This window comes from Tenrec ecaudatus, chromosome 1, assembly GCF_050624435.1.
Source record: "Tenrec ecaudatus isolate mTenEca1 chromosome 1, mTenEca1.hap1, whole genome shotgun sequence".
Taxonomy (NCBI): Eukaryota; Metazoa; Chordata; class Mammalia; order Afrosoricida; family Tenrecidae; genus Tenrec; species Tenrec ecaudatus.
Window position 1 is genome coordinate 16,058,219 of NC_134530.1, and position 17,187 is coordinate 16,075,405.

General features: G+C 41.3%; 1 protein-coding gene and 1 non-coding gene across 2 annotated transcripts; both read left to right on the forward strand.

The window, feature by feature from the left end:
- The first annotated feature begins 808 nt into the window (after positions 1-808).
- LOC142445329 (vomeronasal type-2 receptor 116-like) lies at positions 809-8,167 on the forward strand. The gene is made up of 5 exons (XM_075547096.1): positions 809-886; positions 2,655-3,053; positions 5,124-5,351; positions 6,722-6,845; positions 7,278-8,167. Exons 1-5 carry the CDS (start codon positions 809-811, stop codon positions 8,165-8,167), a joined length of 1,719 nt encoding a protein of 572 aa, XP_075403211.1.
- An 8,201-nt stretch (positions 8,168-16,368) lies between these two features.
- LOC142438233 (U1 spliceosomal RNA) lies at positions 16,369-16,532 on the forward strand. Its single transcript, XR_012782655.1, has one exon. It is a non-coding gene; the product is annotated as a U1 spliceosomal RNA (small nuclear RNA).
- Positions 16,533-17,187: the final 655 nt, after the last annotated feature.

Here is a 17,187-nt window from a genome sequence, read left to right on the forward strand (position 1 = left end):
TGTCATCCCTTCTCCCCAATGAACTCATGTGATTTAATATTAACTCCTTTTAGGAAATCTCTCTCTCTTCTCCAAATCTGGGAAGTTAGGTCTGAATCTGCTGATGCTTTAGGAAGGGTATGTACATCAGCTGAATTCCCAAAGATATAAACACAACAATTTCTGTGCCCTCATATCTCTGCCAAAACCTCTCAATATTTCCTCTTGGTTTGGGACAATAATTGCTCGCACATATTGCAGATTCTGAATCAAAATACTTCAATACAGACAATCACACTATTGTTTTTCCTTTTTACTTCCCGCTGCCTTACCAATTTGAGTTGATGCTCGACTGTCTCTGACTGAGAATGCGATGCCACTGGGAGCAGGTCAGAATGTGGTGAGACTTGCAACAAGGTGGCGCAGAGACACGCAGGGAGCACACACATAGGACAAATTTTGTTGTTGGATCCGATCAATGCAAGCTTGCAACAAACTTTCAATTTTGAAAAAATAAAGATTTATCTGTGTAGCATAATAAATAGAAGCCTGTATAGGAGTTGAAGTGTATCCCTTTTATTACTAAAATGCATTTATTTTTTTGGCCTCGTACAGGTTTAATGACCAAAATTATGGGTACGCTCTGATATTTCGTTTTGCCATTGAGGAGATTAACAGGAGCACTTTCCTGCTCCCCAACACATCCCTGGGCTTCAGGCTCTACAATGCCTTTCCTAGTGTTTTCAGAACACTGGAGAGCGTCCTCGGATGGCTGTCAGAAATGGAGCCCGCGATCCCTAATTACACCTGCCGGACACACAAAAAGAACATGGCGGTCATTGCAGGAATCCCCTCAGAGTTCTTGGTGCAAGCCGGGGCACTGCTGGAGCTCTACAGGACGCCACAGGTACGGGCGCTGGGGGAGTGGACCTTTCCTTCCTCAGTTCAGTTCTCCTGCTGCTTAAGTGGAAGAGAAGAGGGACACAGGTACTGCCCATTCCTTATCAATGAGTTGGAATAATTATTCAGAGTTGAAACTGGGACAAGAACCAATCTGCCAGAGACTGCTCTTGCTTCACAGCCAAGCCAAAGTGCCTTCTAGAAATTCTCTTGCTCAAATCCTCTCAGATCTACAAACTAGCTGTCTGGACTAGACCAAATGGCATGAACAGGAGAATACAAGGATTCATTCCATGATCCCTTCATTAAGTTACTTATTTCATCTTCCACTTAAAATAGCTACATCGGACCACGTGCTGTGGTGCACGGCATTGCCTTCAGTACTTACCGCTGTGGTACCAGATACTGCAAAGGCATGCTTTTTAAAAGTAGATGTTTATTTCTCACGCTAGAGGCTATAATCTGAACTCGGTGCACTGGATCTAAAGTGAGGTTCTTGCTCTGTCACTGGGGGCGGGGTTTGCTCCTTGTCTCTCTTCAGTGTTTGCTCCCTGATTCCTGGGCTATCCCCACCTGTGATCATCCATTTCCCCACATTTGTGTTTGGGCATCTGTGTCTCTGCTGGTCTTACAACACTGAGCAGTGACAGGCTTAGCACAGGCCTGCAACTTTGGACTAATTAACATAACAGACAACCTGGTTCCTGAAAGGATTGTGTCCACGGGTGTGTCAGGACATCCACACATATTATGAGAGAATACAAATTTATCCTTAGCACACTTCAAAATTTCTTTCATATACTACCACACTCCATCTCAATAATATGGAAATGACAGGGTGTGATGGTTAGGTTGGCTATTAGAAATGTACAAACGATGATGCTCTGTAGTTATCTAACCTGTCTGAGGTCATTCAGCTACACACAATAGAGTCAGAATTTGAACCCAGTAAATCTAATTCTGAAAATTGCTTCACGCCCACAGGGTTCTGTTCACAGTGTAAGGTTGACTAAAGGAGCCCTGTTCATGCAGCTGCTAAGGGCTAAGCTGCTAACTGAAAGGTCAGCAGTTTCACCTCCCTAGCTGCTCCATGGGAGAGAGACGTTGTCATCTGTTCCCACAGAGATCCAGCCTAGAAAACCCTGTGCAGCAGTCCTACTCTATGTTACTCCAAGTCTAAGCTCACTTCCCCACTCACACATCACCGATGGAGTCCCTGACACTCTGCTTCCGGTGGTCACAGTGATGAAAAGTCAGTGGAGCACAGCTCTGCTTTGAACACATGAAATCACATCGTGTTTAACTACAGTTCTGTTTTAACTTTGTTTCTGACACCTCACATGGAATATTTCTCTCTTTTGATTCAGATATCCTACGGCACTTTTGATCCTTTGCTGAAAACTAAGGACCAGTTTTCCTCTCTCTATCAAATCTCCCTCAATCACAGTTGTCTGACCTCGGGCATGGTCTCCTTATTGATTCATTTTGGATGGACATGGGTTGGTATCTTCGTGCCAGATGACACACAAGGTGAACAGTTCATTTGGGACCTTCGAAAAGAGATGACCATCAGAGGTGTCTGTGTGGCACTCGTAGAAAAAATTCCTGTGACCAAGATAACATACAGCCCAAGAGATGCGACCTACCTCCCCAGAGTCCTGGACTCATCTGCAAATGCATTCATCATTTATGGTGAGATCAATACCTTACTAACTATGCTTTTTTTAGATGACTATAATTTTATAACCCACAAGATATGGATCATTACATCCCAGTTGGATTTTTCTTGGATATCAACATATCATTTATTAGATATTTTCCATGGGACTCTTTTCTTTTCACACCAGAACTCTGAAATACCTGGTTTCAAACACTTTCTCAGGACAGTGACTCCTTCCAAGTACCCAGAAGACCTTTTCCTTACCAAATACTGGCTCTACACTTTTAGTTGCTCACTTGCAGGAACTGTTTGTGGGGAAATTCATGAGTGCCCACCCAATGCCTCCTTGGAGTCAGTGACTGAGCATAAAATAGACACGACCGTCATGAAATCCACCAATGATCTCTATAATGCTGTCCACCTGGTGGCCCATGCCCTGCATGACATGGTTTTAATAGGCGAGGAAACTAGCTCCCAGATGGCAGCAGAACACCCTGCGCTTCTCCCTTGGCAGGTAAAACTTCCTTTGCGAGTGATTCATATTAAGGGCTGGGAGGTATTTGAGATATAAGTTATTGAGTTAAAATTTTATGATTTTACCTTGGTGACACAATAGTTACTGTTGGGCTGTGAAGCACCTGGTCAGCATTTTGAAACCACCAGCAGGATAAAAACAGCTTCTTCCTCCTGTAAACAGTACAGTCATTATAGTTTATCATTGACACAATGGAAGTGAGTTTGATTTTGGTAATCTAATGTAGTCTTCAAGACGATTAATATTTGCTAATTTGAAATCATACAAAAGAGATATGGAAACTAAGCATGAGTGGTTCAAATCCACCAGTCCCTCCATAGAAGGAATGCAAAGCTATCTGTTCTCATACAGATTTCCCACCTGTGTTGGACAGGGTTCTCTAGAGAGACAAACCAGATTGCTAGTAATTACATATATAAATATATTTATAAAGATAGATATATAATACAAGAAATGAACCGTTGAATTATATACAGATAGATAATACAAGAAATTAACAGTTAATTATAAAGCGGTGAGACACTAGCAGTCCTTTAAGGCTTGAGAGCTGCCAGGTGCCAGTCCCCTTTGGTAGAGAGAGCTGGGCTATATATATCCAGGCAGCAAAACAGCAAGGAAGGTCCCCAACTGTCATCAACTGTCGGTCCCCAGCTCCAGAGATGAACATTCCAATCTTGTGGGCTTAAAGGGACCTCAACTTACAATGACACAGTCCACAGGCTAGGCATCCCACAGGTAGTGTACCCCTTTAAACTGAGGCACAGAACAAGCAAGGCGAGGCTCACCGAGCCATTTATCCCTCTGCCCTTCAGTTAATCCTACTTGTGTTTCTCGGCCTGGCTGGCACAATAAACAATCGCATCACCTCAGAAACCCTATAGAGGAGTGGTATGCATATGAACAAGACCACTGAGGTATAGTGGGTTATGTGTTTCCCTGCTAACTACAAGGTCAGCAATAGAAACCACTGGGTACCTTGATGAAGAAAGATGCGTTTTAGACTGTTTTAACAAATTGTAACCAAGAAAATTCATAGGGGAAATTCTGTGCTTATCTCTAGGGTCATTATAAATCAGATTCGACTTGAAAAACGTGAATTTTCTGAGAATGCACTTGAATCACTGGCTGTCAGTGAGTTTCTTTTCTGTCAGATGGCAGAAAGCCTACTAGTACAATAATCCACATAGTGGTGAATGGGATGCAAGCCAACAGATATGATTATAGATACATCTCAAAATCACTACCATCGTGTCAATGCTGACTCAAATGATCCTCTGTGGGTTTATGAAACTATAACTGTTTATGGGAATAGAAAGCCCAGTCTTTCTTCCTCAGAGCTGCTGGTGGTTTTCATCTGCCGACCATGTGGACAGCAGCCTGATGCTTAACCATCACAGCACCTGGGTGCCATCATAGAGAGATAGACCAATGGAATTAAAACTCCAGAAAGGAATCCATGCATCTACAGTCAACTGTTTATTGACAAAGAATCTTTGTCTCTTCCTGCATTTGATGAATCGCTCAGGATCCCTAAGAAATCCAATGACTGTGGTTGATGGTCTTGACTCCTACTAAACTCACCAGAAGTGAAATTTTCTGGAAAGGTATAGAAATTACTCCTGAGGCAGAGGTAGCACAAATTATTTGATTTTCTATAGACTACTAGCCTCAAATTTGATGATACTATCTTACTCAGCCTCACTATGGAGAAGAACAAAAAATCCCCAAATAGTCTAGCAAGTATGAAAAAGAAAATCAGATGATGCAATTCAATTCCCTTAACATATAGTGTTGTTGTGAGTCACAGTTGATGGACTGTTGTGGGTTGAATTTTTTTTTAATCTGGGACAGGTTAGAGTGCTCTTCCTGGAAGACACAGAACAGTCGGTGATCATCCTGAAATGACACCGGTTCAGAAAGGGACATAGACACACAGACGAGGAAAGCCTGTGTCACTGCTTGGCAACTACACATCCCTTTAGTTCACACCTGAGTTTTTGTCTCTAACGTCCATGTTCATCTCCTTTCTTAATGATTTCTCTCCTTTAGCTCCACCCATTCATAAAAAATGCTCATCTGGAAAGCAGTGCTGGAGAGCACGTCTCCCTGAATGAGAACAGAAACTGTGTGTCACGATATGACATTATGAACTTTCTGAATTTTCCTGCTGGTCTTCGCTTACCTATGAAAGTCGGAGAGTTCATCCCCCAGGGTCTACGTGGGCAAAGTTTGATGATCCAGGAGGAGCTGATAGAATGGGCTTTTGGATTCACAGAGGTTTGGATGAATTCTTCATGTATATCCCAAAGCAGGAAAAAAGACATGAGAATAATTCTTTTGCAAATTAACTCATTACAAAATCTGTATTGATTAATAGGGTGTAATTTCTTGGTCTGCTCTCTAAGGGATAGGAGGGAACACTTTTAATTAAGGCAACCCCATGTGTTACAGCACAGAATTGCTCCCTGGGGGTTCTGGGCTGTGGTGTGAACAGAGGCACCAGTGGTTGTGTTAGTGTTGCGTGCATGTGCCACCATTTGTCATAATAAAATTGAGGGATACACATATATATTCTATATTACATATAGAATATATACTACAAATAACATAGAAATGTTATATATATATATATATAACACAAACACAGTGAGACAATGGATAGCGCAATATGAACTGGTTTATAAATCCAATTTACCCATAGCTAAGATAAGTTGAGAGAGTAGTCATCACTTTTGGCTGAGTTTATTGTTTGACATCCATAACCTCCAACCACAAATATAAAAAGAAACAAAACAAACCTCAAACCAATTGCTGTCCAGTTAATTCTGGGTTTTGTCTATTCTGAATCCCATAGAGTTTCCTTGACTCTAATCTTTTTAGATGTAGATCTACTGCTTTCTGGGGTGATTCTAGGTGACTCCAGAAAGACCACCTTTCATTTAGTATGTATCTAAAAATACTTTGTGTCCCCATGGTCTTGTGGTTGTGGATAGGTACCATTGAGTTGGTTCCAACCCACAGTAACCATGTAGACAATAGGAGGAAACACTGCTCTCTCAGTCCTGCTCCATCCTCACAATTGTTTCTGTACTTGAGCCCATTCTTGTAAGGCCTTATGTTGATCTAACTAGTACAGAATATATTCTGGTGAACTCTACTCATGATATCATGCATACAAAAATCAAATCAAATTTCCTCATTTCCATTTTTAGTGGAAAAATAATTTTATTGTATTTAACTTGCATCCATTTGTGATTTTGCTTGACCTTACTGTATGTACCAGGTAGGGTCAAAGTTTGCATGGTATCTAAAAATAATGTTTTATATATTATAATGTTGGCTGGAGATGCAACAGGTAACATCTTGGATGCTAACTGAAAGGGTGGTGATAGGAGCCTACATTGGCTCCAACACAGGAAGCGCTGCTGATCCGCTTCCTTAAAGAATACAGACGTGGATCCTGAAGGGGCTGTTCTACTGTGTGATATAGGAGTGGTGTCATTGTGATTCAGGATCATTTGAGCCCTTATGAGTCAGGATCATGGAATAAAAGCAAAACCTTGTTATGCACTATGATCACATTTTAAGGAAATATGATCGATTCATACAAGATTACTGAACTATTATCCTTGATTTCTTTCTTACAGACCCCTCACTCTGTGTGTAGCAAGAGCTGTGGCCCAGGATTCATGAAAATAACTCAGGATTGGAAGCCAATTTGCTGTTTTGATTGTATTTCGTGTCCAGAGGGAGAAATAGCTAATCAAACAGGTAGGAATTCACAAAATACAAGAGTCAGCTTCTCTCACTTCTAAGCAGCCTCCTGGAGTCCCTGGGCGGCACAAAGAGGGAAGCACCAAAGAACATTCTGCGTTTTGTCAAAAGGTAGCACAGAAGACAGATTTTCCAATCTATGTCTACATGTTCAAAGTTACAGAAAACCACCTGGAGTCCAGTTTTTGTTCTGCCCTCATGGGGGCACCATGAATGGAGTCCACTCAAAGGCCACTGACAAGGACTATTTTGAAAGGTGACATATTCTTCATAGATTGTTGATATTTGGTTTATACAAAGAAATAGGGAGTTGCCAGATAAGGTGAAGATGACAATTTTAACACACAATGCCGTCTTCGCAGCACATCCTAAACTTTGAATCATGTCGTTTCTTTCTTCCTTTAAACTCCATCTCACTTATCTCACCAGATAGTGATACATGTATGGAGTGTCCTCAAAATGAGTATCCCAACATGGAGAGGAACCGCTGTCTGCCCAAAATGGTGAGCTTCCTGGCTCATGACGATCCCTTGGGGATGGCTCTGGCCTGTACAGCTCTGGGATTCTCTGTCATCACTGCAGTGGTCTTGTGGGTCTTTGTGAAGCATCGAGACTCCCCCATAGTCAAGGCCAACAACCGGGCCCTCAGCTATGTCCTGCTCCTCTCCCTCCTCCTCTGCTTCCTCTGCTCCTTACTCTTCATTGGCCGTCCCAACACAGTCACCTGTATCCTCCGGCAAATCACCTTCGGAGTTGTGTTCACTGTGGCTGTTTCTGCTGTGTTGGCCAAAACCATCACCGTGATCCTGGCATTCAAGGCCTTGACTCCTGGAAGAACCATGAGGTGGTTGCTGCTGTCTGGGGCGCCTAATGCCGTGGTTCCCATCTGCTCCTTGATCCAACTGATTATCTGTGGGGTCTGGCTGGGAACCTCTCCCCCTTTTGTGGACACAGACACACACTCAGAGCCCAGACACATCATCATCGTGTGCAACAAGGGCTCAGTCCCTGCTTTCTACTGTGTCCTGGGATTCCTGGGCTTCTTGGCCCTGGGGACATTTTTCTTGGCTTACCAGGCCAGGAACCTGCCTGACACCTTCAATGAGGCCAAGTTCCTGACCTTCAGCATGCTGGTGTTCTGCAGTGTCTGGGTGACCTTCCTCCCTGTCTACCACAGCTCCCAGGGGAAGGTCATGGTGGCTGTGGAGATCTTCTCCATCTTAGCCTCCAGTGTGGGGCTTCTAGGCTGCATCTTTGCCCCAAAGTGCTATGTCATCGTCCTATATCCAGAGAGGAACATCAAAAGGGTTAAGGAATAAAGCATGCTTTGAAGAAAAGAGACCAATTTTTACTTGTTTCTGTTTAGTTTCTGTGCAGTTGGTTCCTATTCATAGTTACCCTTGGTACAACGGAAAAGAATACTGCTCTTTCATGCACCATACTTACAACTGTAGCGGCCACTGATTCACCTCATTCTTGGTCTCCCTCTATGTTGCAGACCTTTTGCTTTACGGAGCATGTAGTCCTTCTCTAGAGACTGAGACTTCTTGTTAACATGTCCAAAGTACATGAGATAAAGGCTTTCCATCCTCACTTCTAAAGACCATTCTGGATGTACTTCTTGGAAATAATTTTCTATGGCTGTCCTTTGTTTATTTGCTATTCTTCACCAACAATATAATCTACATGTATCAATTATTTTTGTTCTTTTTTATTCCTGCTCCAGTTGTTACATGCATATGAGCGATTGAAAACACCATGGCTCCCATCAAGTGCACCTTAGTCCTCAGAATGAAACTCACATTTTAAAGAGACCTTTTGGTAAATGTCCTCTGTCCAATAGCTTTGCTATGAGTCTTAATCCACTAGATGGCAGAGCACATTTTATTGCTATATTTTGCAAATTTGCCTCATGCAATATGGCTTGTGTTTCTTTTTCTTTTTCTGGAAATGAATCTGCTTGTCACTGAAGTCTCCAAGTCCATTTCAATTTTCATTTTCCTTTTATTTATTTTTTTCACACTCAGCCTATTATTACAGTTTAAGGGATTAGGAATCTGGTGGTATATTTACAAGTTCATTAATCATGTTTCATTTTTAAAATAGCACACTGAATGTATTTACACAGCCCATCTCAAGAAGTGAAATCAGCAGTAATATTCTGTTAGCCCTCTCTATATTTGCTTCTTTCCTCCCTCTCCCCAGCCATCCTCCCTATTTTGTCAGTTTCCTATCCCTCCCCTCTTCCTGCTCTTTTTTGCCCCTTGTCCCTGGCCATCTCATAGCCATCAAACCTTGTATTTTCTTGTGTAAGCCAAATTTCTTTGTGGTTCTGCATAATAATGGTGTTATTAAATGTTTACCTTGTAAGATTGGCCACGTTATCTCAGAATAATGTTCTCTGGCTTTGTCTATGTCTTGCAGCATATAAGAGAGGGTTGGGTTTGTTGGTTTTTTTAAGCACACTATGCCATTGTTCCTATGTAACAGCTTGCTCATCCTTTCCTCTATGATAGGGGTTTTTGGTTGTTTTGAGAATTTCACATTATGGAAACGCCTGCAATAAACATAGGTTTGCACATGCCTATTCATGTTGTATTCCTTATTTCTATAAGGTATGTATCCAGTAGAGAGATTACTGGGTCATAAGATATTTGTTTAATGAAGTGCCATACTGAATTCCTTAATGGTGGTACAGTTCTACAGCACTACCAGCAATGTGATCGCATTTTGATCTCTCCACATCAGTTTTTTTCTCTTCTTTTCCTTTTTTCACTAGGACCTGGCTGGCTTTCTCTAAAAACAATTTTTTTCTAATGTTGTCTGTTCTTATCATTGCCTTTAACTGTCTTCTAAGGGGTTTACTAAATTACCATCAACAATATTGATAACAAGGTCAACCAGTTCCTTGTTATGATGATTCTTTTCAAAAAAAATTTTTTTCTTAGGACCCATGCTTTATATTTAAAAACAGTTCAAAAGGCCACAGAAACTAAGAAAATTATAGTAAAATGCTTGGAACACAGCCACAAAAGGTTTAAACAATGTGTACTAACAACAGCAACTAATGACAAGTGACCAAAACACGAACTGCTTTTATTTACAAAATCCATGTGCATTGGGTCGGAATCCAATGTTTTGTTGGAGCTCCGATGCAAAATTTTCTCCAAATTTTGTGTCAAAATCCAATTATGTTGAGTACTTATGTGTTCGAGTACTGGGGTTCAACTGAATATATAGTAGCTTTTCCCATATGCCCTTCTGCACTTTTTAAGCTTACCTCAGTGGGCTCATGTTGTATTTGTCTTTTTATGCTTGGCTTCACTTAACATAAATAATGCAAACTAAGAACACTCTATCCAGCAAAATTATCTATCAAGATAGGTGAAGAAGTAAGGGTCTTCCTAGGCAAGGTAAAACTCAAAGAGTGCATTAAAAGAAACCCAGCCCTACAAAAGATCCTTGCTGACACAATATGGGCAGAAGATCATTCACTGAGCAAAGATAAGAGACCACCACATAGAAAAACCCCACCCAGAGGGCATCAAAGAGAAAACAGCCCCAAGATTGCATTGGCTTAAAGGTGGAAAAAGTCAAGAATCAACCACACACAGATACACCACACATTGATAAGAAAGGGACATAAGAAAACACCCAACGCAAAGGTATAAGATGACATCACGGAGTCCATAGATGGATGTAATCACTCTGAATATCAACGGACTGACTGAACTCAGTCTTTAAAAGGCTGAGGCTAGGAGACTGGCTTAGAAAACACAACCCATCAATCTCCTGCCTACAGGAGACACATCTCATGATTACAGACAAAAATAGGCTTATAACCAAAGGCTGGAGAAAAACATACCAAGCAAACACCAAATTAAGCAAACAAACCAACAAGGGTTGTAATCCTAGTCTCGGGTAATATTGACCTCAACGTGCAAACCCTAAAAAGAGATAAGGAGGGGCTCTGTATAATGCTCAAGGGAACTATAGACAAAGAACCACTAAGCATTTTAAACATATATTCCCTGCATGAGAGGCCTGCTGAATAAGTCAATCAAACACTCCAAAAGATGTAAAAAAGAAATCACAGGCTCAATAATTATAAGTGACTCCAATACAGTTACTGAGAAAGATACACCTTCAATACACTCTCTATGAAAGATAGATTACAGGGAAAGAAACTCAACAAGGAGCCTACAGATGTGAAAACTGCAATTAGACAATTTGACCTGATAGATATTTACAGAGCTCTTCAAACAAATACCAAAAAAAAAATCACATTCTTTTCAAGCCCACGTGGCACATATTTGAAGATAGACCACATGCTGGGGCGTAAGTCGAATCTGCATAAATTTAAGCGCATTACTATCATACAGACCTCTCTCTCTCTGACAACTGTGCCATAAGGCTGGAAATCAACAAAAGGAAGATGAATAAAACAAGGGCAATCAATTGGAGGATAAATAACTCTCTATTGCAAAAGGAGTGTGTATTGGCCCAGATCAGAGATGAAATTAGAAAATGTCTAGAAACCAATGAGAATGAGAACATGATGTACCCAAACTTATGGGACACAGCAAAGGCTGTGGAGGAAGTTTCATAGCAACACATGCACACATGATAAAGGAAGAGAGACTTATGATTGATCCACAAAATTTACAGCAGCTAGAGCAGAGTCAATGGGACAATTCTACTAAGAGCAAAAAAAAAAGGAATAATAAAAATCATGGCTGTGATTCAAAAGAGGGAAAATAAGAAAACTATGGATAAAATAAAATGCTGCTAAAAGTTGGTTCTTTGAAAGCATAAACAGAATCGACAGACTGTTGGCAAACCTAACCAAAGAAAGGAAGGAACAAATTTCAATACTAAGGATGAGGGATGAAACAGGGGACATTACAACGGACAGACCCTAATGAAATCAAAAAGGTAATTACACATTACTATGAAGGACTATAAACCAATTAATTCAACAACTTGGAAGACATGGACAAATTCTTGGAAAAACAATCCCTCCCTATACTGTCCACAATGGATGTTGAGAATCTCAACAGACCCATAGCAATAGAAAAAAAATAGACAAGGTTATCAAGGGATTACCAACAAAAACATCCCCTGAACCATTTGGCTTTACAGAAGAATTCTACAAAGCATTTAGGAAAGAAGAGACACCAATCCTACACAAAGTCTTGCAGAACATAGAAAAGAAGGGAAATCCTGGACTCTTTTTTTTTTTTTTTCATTAGAAATCATTTTGTTGGGGGCTCATACAACTCTTATCAAAATCCATACATTCATCCATTGTGACAAGCACATTTGTATATATGTTTCCATTATTATTTTCCATGTATTTTCTTTCTACTTGAGCCCTTGGTATCAGCTCATTTTTTGCCCTCTCTCCCTTCCCTACTTCCCTCATGAGCCCTTGATAATTTATACATCATTATTTTTTCATGTCTTATACTGTCCGATGTCTACTTTTACTTCCCTGTCTGCTGTCCATCCCCCTGGGAGGGGCTTAACATCTAATGAGTCAGAAACAAATTGATGGCCCTAAAAAGCAATATAAACATGACCATTCTGAAGCCTTTTCTGTTCACCAACTGGTAAAAGGATCTTACAAAAACAAGCAGATTTTTTTTTAACAAGCAGATTTTTATAAGTTCTTGAGGTCCTGGGCATCTCAGTAAAGTCTATTTAGCAGTCTTGATCAGGTTACATCCCTTTTGTTGAGCCCCAGGAGGGGCGGCTGTACTGTCTAGGGGGACGAACGAGTTGAACAAATATAATATTGGACTATTGTTTCAATAGTCCTGAGTATTCCTTGTCCAATTAAATGTCTCATTACCCAGACATCATGCCCATCGTCTCACAGGATGGGGAGGATGAGAGACTCAGTCAAAACAATATCTTACTCTTGATACACAAGAGTATGCTTCTTACACTTGAGTCACACCCTATTTCTCTTCAGGTATTTGTCTTTTTCCCATTGCACTAGAGAAGCTGGTCCATGGGGCCAGTATCAACTCTGGTATTGGTAGGGCTACTACTAGTTTCGGGAGTTGGAGCATCTCTTTGCTGCTCGATCAGCTTTGTGATTTCTGTTAACGACTGAGGTGTCATTAGCATCTGCAGTGAATCACGATGACTGCCAAGGGAAGCAAGGTAACCTCCAACACTTGAAAACCTATTAGCTGTGTTCAACCTCATGCCCTGATGAAGTTAGAAATCCCCATAACTCCATATCGGTCTCTGTACATGTAAAACAAAAAAAAACAGTATTTAGAATCTGTGTATATATTGGTAACATAGTGCCGTTGAGCAGTTCAAAAACACCTCTAGAGAATATTAGGCTTTCTACTCCTGTACGGATTTACAGTCCCAGAAACCCACTGTGGCAGCTGTACTCTGTCCTATAGGGTTGATATGAGATTATATATTGATAACATCCACCATTAGCTTGAACCACAGTGTTATAGTTGAAAGGTCACTGGGTTGGTAGTTGAAATATCAGCTCAAATCCACCATACATTCTGCAGGAGAAAGATGAGGCTGTTGGCTCTCATGAAGATTTACAAATTCCAAAACCATAAGAAGCAATAAACAACACCCTTCAGGGTCACCATTGAGGTCTATGTCCTTTGGAAAAGTTCTGCCTTGGGACCCAATGTCCCCGTGGTGGGCAGGGTGCTTTAGTCACTAGGACTTTCTCTAGAGCAGCAGTTCTCAACCTGTGGGTCACGACCCCTTTGGGGGTCAAACGAACCTTTCACAGGGGTCACCGACTCAGAACAGTAGCAAAATTATAGGTAAAAAGTAGCAACGAAAATAATGTTATGGTTGGGGGGGGTCACCACAACATGAGGAATTGTATTAAAGTTCAAGGCATTAGGAAGGTTGAGAACCACTGCTCTAGATTGACTACAACATATCCAGCTCTTTGTTGTCTATCCTCCACAAATCTACTAGCAACAACGGAAAAGTCCAGGTATGCTTGTATGTATGGCCAGCTAGCATCAACCAGGTCAAGATTTTGTACACAGTAATACATGAGGTCTGTCTGAGGGAGGTTTGCAAGTAGTGGGGCAGTGTTTACTCACTACGGAATCATCCAGCTGATTGACAACCAATAATTGCCTGTGTTTGAGGGCAAGAATGAATGCATAGGCAACAGACACATGGAGGAATTAGCCAAGAGTCCAATTTTCAGCTTCTTTTATTCAAAGGATAGTTGGTGTGTAGTTATATAATCATTTGTCCATTTGGGGATTAAGACTGAAGGGGTGGAGTCTAGTCTGTCAATCGGATCATAGCCAAAGAGGCCTCTGTGCGGGCATGGATTTCTCCTGAGAATTCTGGGAAATATGATTTTTTTCCTCCTTGGAGGAGGGAGTGACTCTCTGCTCACTCCCTGGGAGACATTGAAACTGATAAGACATGGAACTACGCTAATGCCCTGAGCTAGAGAAGCCACATGGACTTACCTTGATGCAGCCCTGAAAGCTGGAGAAGCCACGTGTTTTGTGAGTCTGAAGAGGATTTTGCAGATTGGTATCGGACATATGGGCTAATATCGGACTTATGGGGTTGGTCTGGACTGGGCTGGAATGCTTTCATAATGTACAATTACCCTTTATATAAAACCCTCTCTTACACACATATGAGTTGCTATGGGTTTGTTTCTCATGTCTACCCAGACTAACACAGTTGGTGTTACTGCCTTTAGGCAGAAGGACCACCTACCTGTCAATGTTTTTATCTGTATTTTTAAGGTATGCCACTGGGGTTTCTAAGACACGTAACTGAGGGAGAACACCTGTAGCAATGCCACCGACGTTAAGGATGAATAAACCAAATAGTTTTTGAGTATCTGGGAGCCCTAGGGTAAAGACCTAGTGTAATGCTCTTCTAATTGAGTCAAAAGCTTTTGAATCAGGTCAGTCCATTGGCGGGGTGACTGGCAAAAACCCAGGATTTCTCACAATTGTTTTCAAGAAGTTGAGGTGGATTACTGACAACTGGCACTTGCTTTCTGACTGTTATTCTCTCTGTCCCGCTTTAATTATCAATCCTAGGTTCATAACCTCTCTCCACGACCCTTTCTGGGGGACTTTATATCCCAGTCAATATATTTATATATCACATTAATCTTTACTGGTTATTATTAAATCATCTACATATTGTAATAGCACACTATCTTTGAGAATTAATCCCCTTAATTTCTTCACCAAAACTAATCTGAAAATGTTTAGGAAGTTTATCAAGTTTGGACCACAGCATCCCCCGACCAAATTGTTGTCATGTCTACCCATTCAAAGGTGAGGCTTTTTTTTTTTACATAAAAATTCATTTATTTGGGCCATCAGGCCATAGAATCAAATGGGAAAATATTTCACTGAGTCTAAGGGAAAATGTCAGGAAATGTACAATGTTCATTCGAGGATACAGTTGATGGAGTGATGTGGTTTACTTTCCTATTGCCTTAAAACAAACCAATCAAAACATTAGTGGCTTTGAAAACACACACATACACAGGTGTGCAGGCATATTTGGGGGTTAACCAGGAGGAAGTCTTACGCTTAACAAACAAGGAAATGATTAACAAGACGTACTCATTTAAACTATGGGGGTAAAAACTACAGTCATGTGATTTAGGGACTGCATCAGGCTACTTAGATGAAAGTGTCTGATTCAGAGTCATCAGATGATCATGGTAAGAAGATCGTTTTGCATCAGTGTCCTCTGTTGCTGGTCATATTCCATTAAGATTTTTCGTTGAAATGAAATCACTGCTTTGGTAAATTCTCTCTGTGCTTCAGTAGAACCAGCGACTTGGTTCTTCTCATTGTCCTCCAGGCTCTTTACTTTTACTGCTTCTTCCTTCGTTTTCTTCCTATCCATGTGCAACTGCTGAAACAGTATCAGAAACTGCTGCAAGAATCCCTGAAGAAGCTTCTGTCGTTGCCCTTGTTGTGTCTTCAACGTATGCTGCATTTTCTGGTTAGTGTTTTTAACACAAGTGTTGGTCATCCTTTCCCATTTTCTCCTCTTTGCAATTAGAGCCTCGTTAATGTCAGCTCCAAAATGTTCCAGCATATTCTGAGCTTCCTCCCCCACACCTCTGTCCTCCACTCCTACTGATGGCCACTTTCTCCCAGGTGAAGCAGTGACTGGCATGTTTCCTTCTGTCCCATTGTCGTTGGAACCACTGGGGCCTTTATGAGGTTGGTCACAGGCTCCCGCAACCGCCAACTGCACCGCAGGACTCCTGGTGTCCCTGTCGTCGTCTCGCTGCAAGCAGGAGCCAGGGTTCCACTCTGTTTGGGACTGAAGAACACCCTCATCTGGTTGGTAAGGAAGTCTTGACTTACATTCCAATGGTATGCAAAAGAGAACGTCTTTTAAGTCCATCCAAGTAAAACAAGGCAATTGGGGGGGTGAAAGGGTTAATGAAGGAGTTACTCGCTGCTATCTAACTGATATCTTGGAGAACTTGCACAACACTGAAGCTCCTATACTTACCTGGCAGGGGAGATACCATGATCACGAAGGTGGTTTTCCCAGGGCGAGGCTTATCCATTGCACTCCGGATGTGCTGACCCCTGCGAGTTCCCCAAATGTGGGAAACTCGACTGCATAATTTGTGGTAGTGGGGGACTGCGTTCGCGCTCTCCCCTTTAAAAAAAAACTGAAGCTCCTGTCTCTCTTGTTTATTGGAATATTGGGTTGTGTTTTTGTGCTCAGAATCAGGGATGAGCTTGCCAGCCTTTTTCACAAGCAGTGGTCCATTGTAAAGTTAAAGTTCACCCTGTAACTCACAGGGGGTCCCTCTCTAGTAGTGGTTTGGGCACTCTGGCATATACTGAAAGAAATTAGCTAGGGGGTGGGGAAGAGGACCTGATGCAAGGGGCTTAAGTGGAGAGCAAATGCCTTGAGAATGATTGGGGCAGGGAATGTATGGATGTGCTTTATACAATTGATGTATGTATATGTATGGATTGTGGTAAGAGTTGTTTGAGTCCCTAATAAAATGTAAAAGAAGAAAAGAGAAAAAAATGATTAGGGCAAAGACTGTACAGATGTGCTTTATACAATTGATGTATGTGTATGTATGAACTGTGAAAAGAATTGTATCAGCCCCAATAAATTGTTAAAATAAAAAAATTAAAATAAAAAAAAAGAAATTAGCTAAAGCCAGGCATGGAACAAGACAATGGCTGTAAGAAAGATGTAGCCCCCCTGAAACCTCTACAAGGTTGGGAGTCTTACTGGACACAAGAGTCTCCGTCTAGCTCAGGACAGTGTGTGTGTTGGTAGTGGCTACCAAAAAGGT

What these genes read in the sequence shown, in the direction of transcription:
- LOC142445329 (XM_075547096.1), top strand. Translation starts at nt 809, where the DNA reads ATGGCGGTCATTGCAGGAATCCCCTCAGAGTTCTTGGTGCAAGCCGGG. An exon ending in AGCTCTACAGGACGCCACAG is followed by an intron (nt 887 to 2,654) that starts GTACGGGCGCTG and finishes ATTACATCCCAG; the next exon opens with TTGGATTTTTCTTGGATATC. An exon ending in CTGCGCTTCTCCCTTGGCAG is followed by an intron (nt 3,054 to 5,123) that starts GTAAAACTTCCT and finishes TCTCTCCTTTAG; the next exon opens with CTCCACCCATTCATAAAAAA.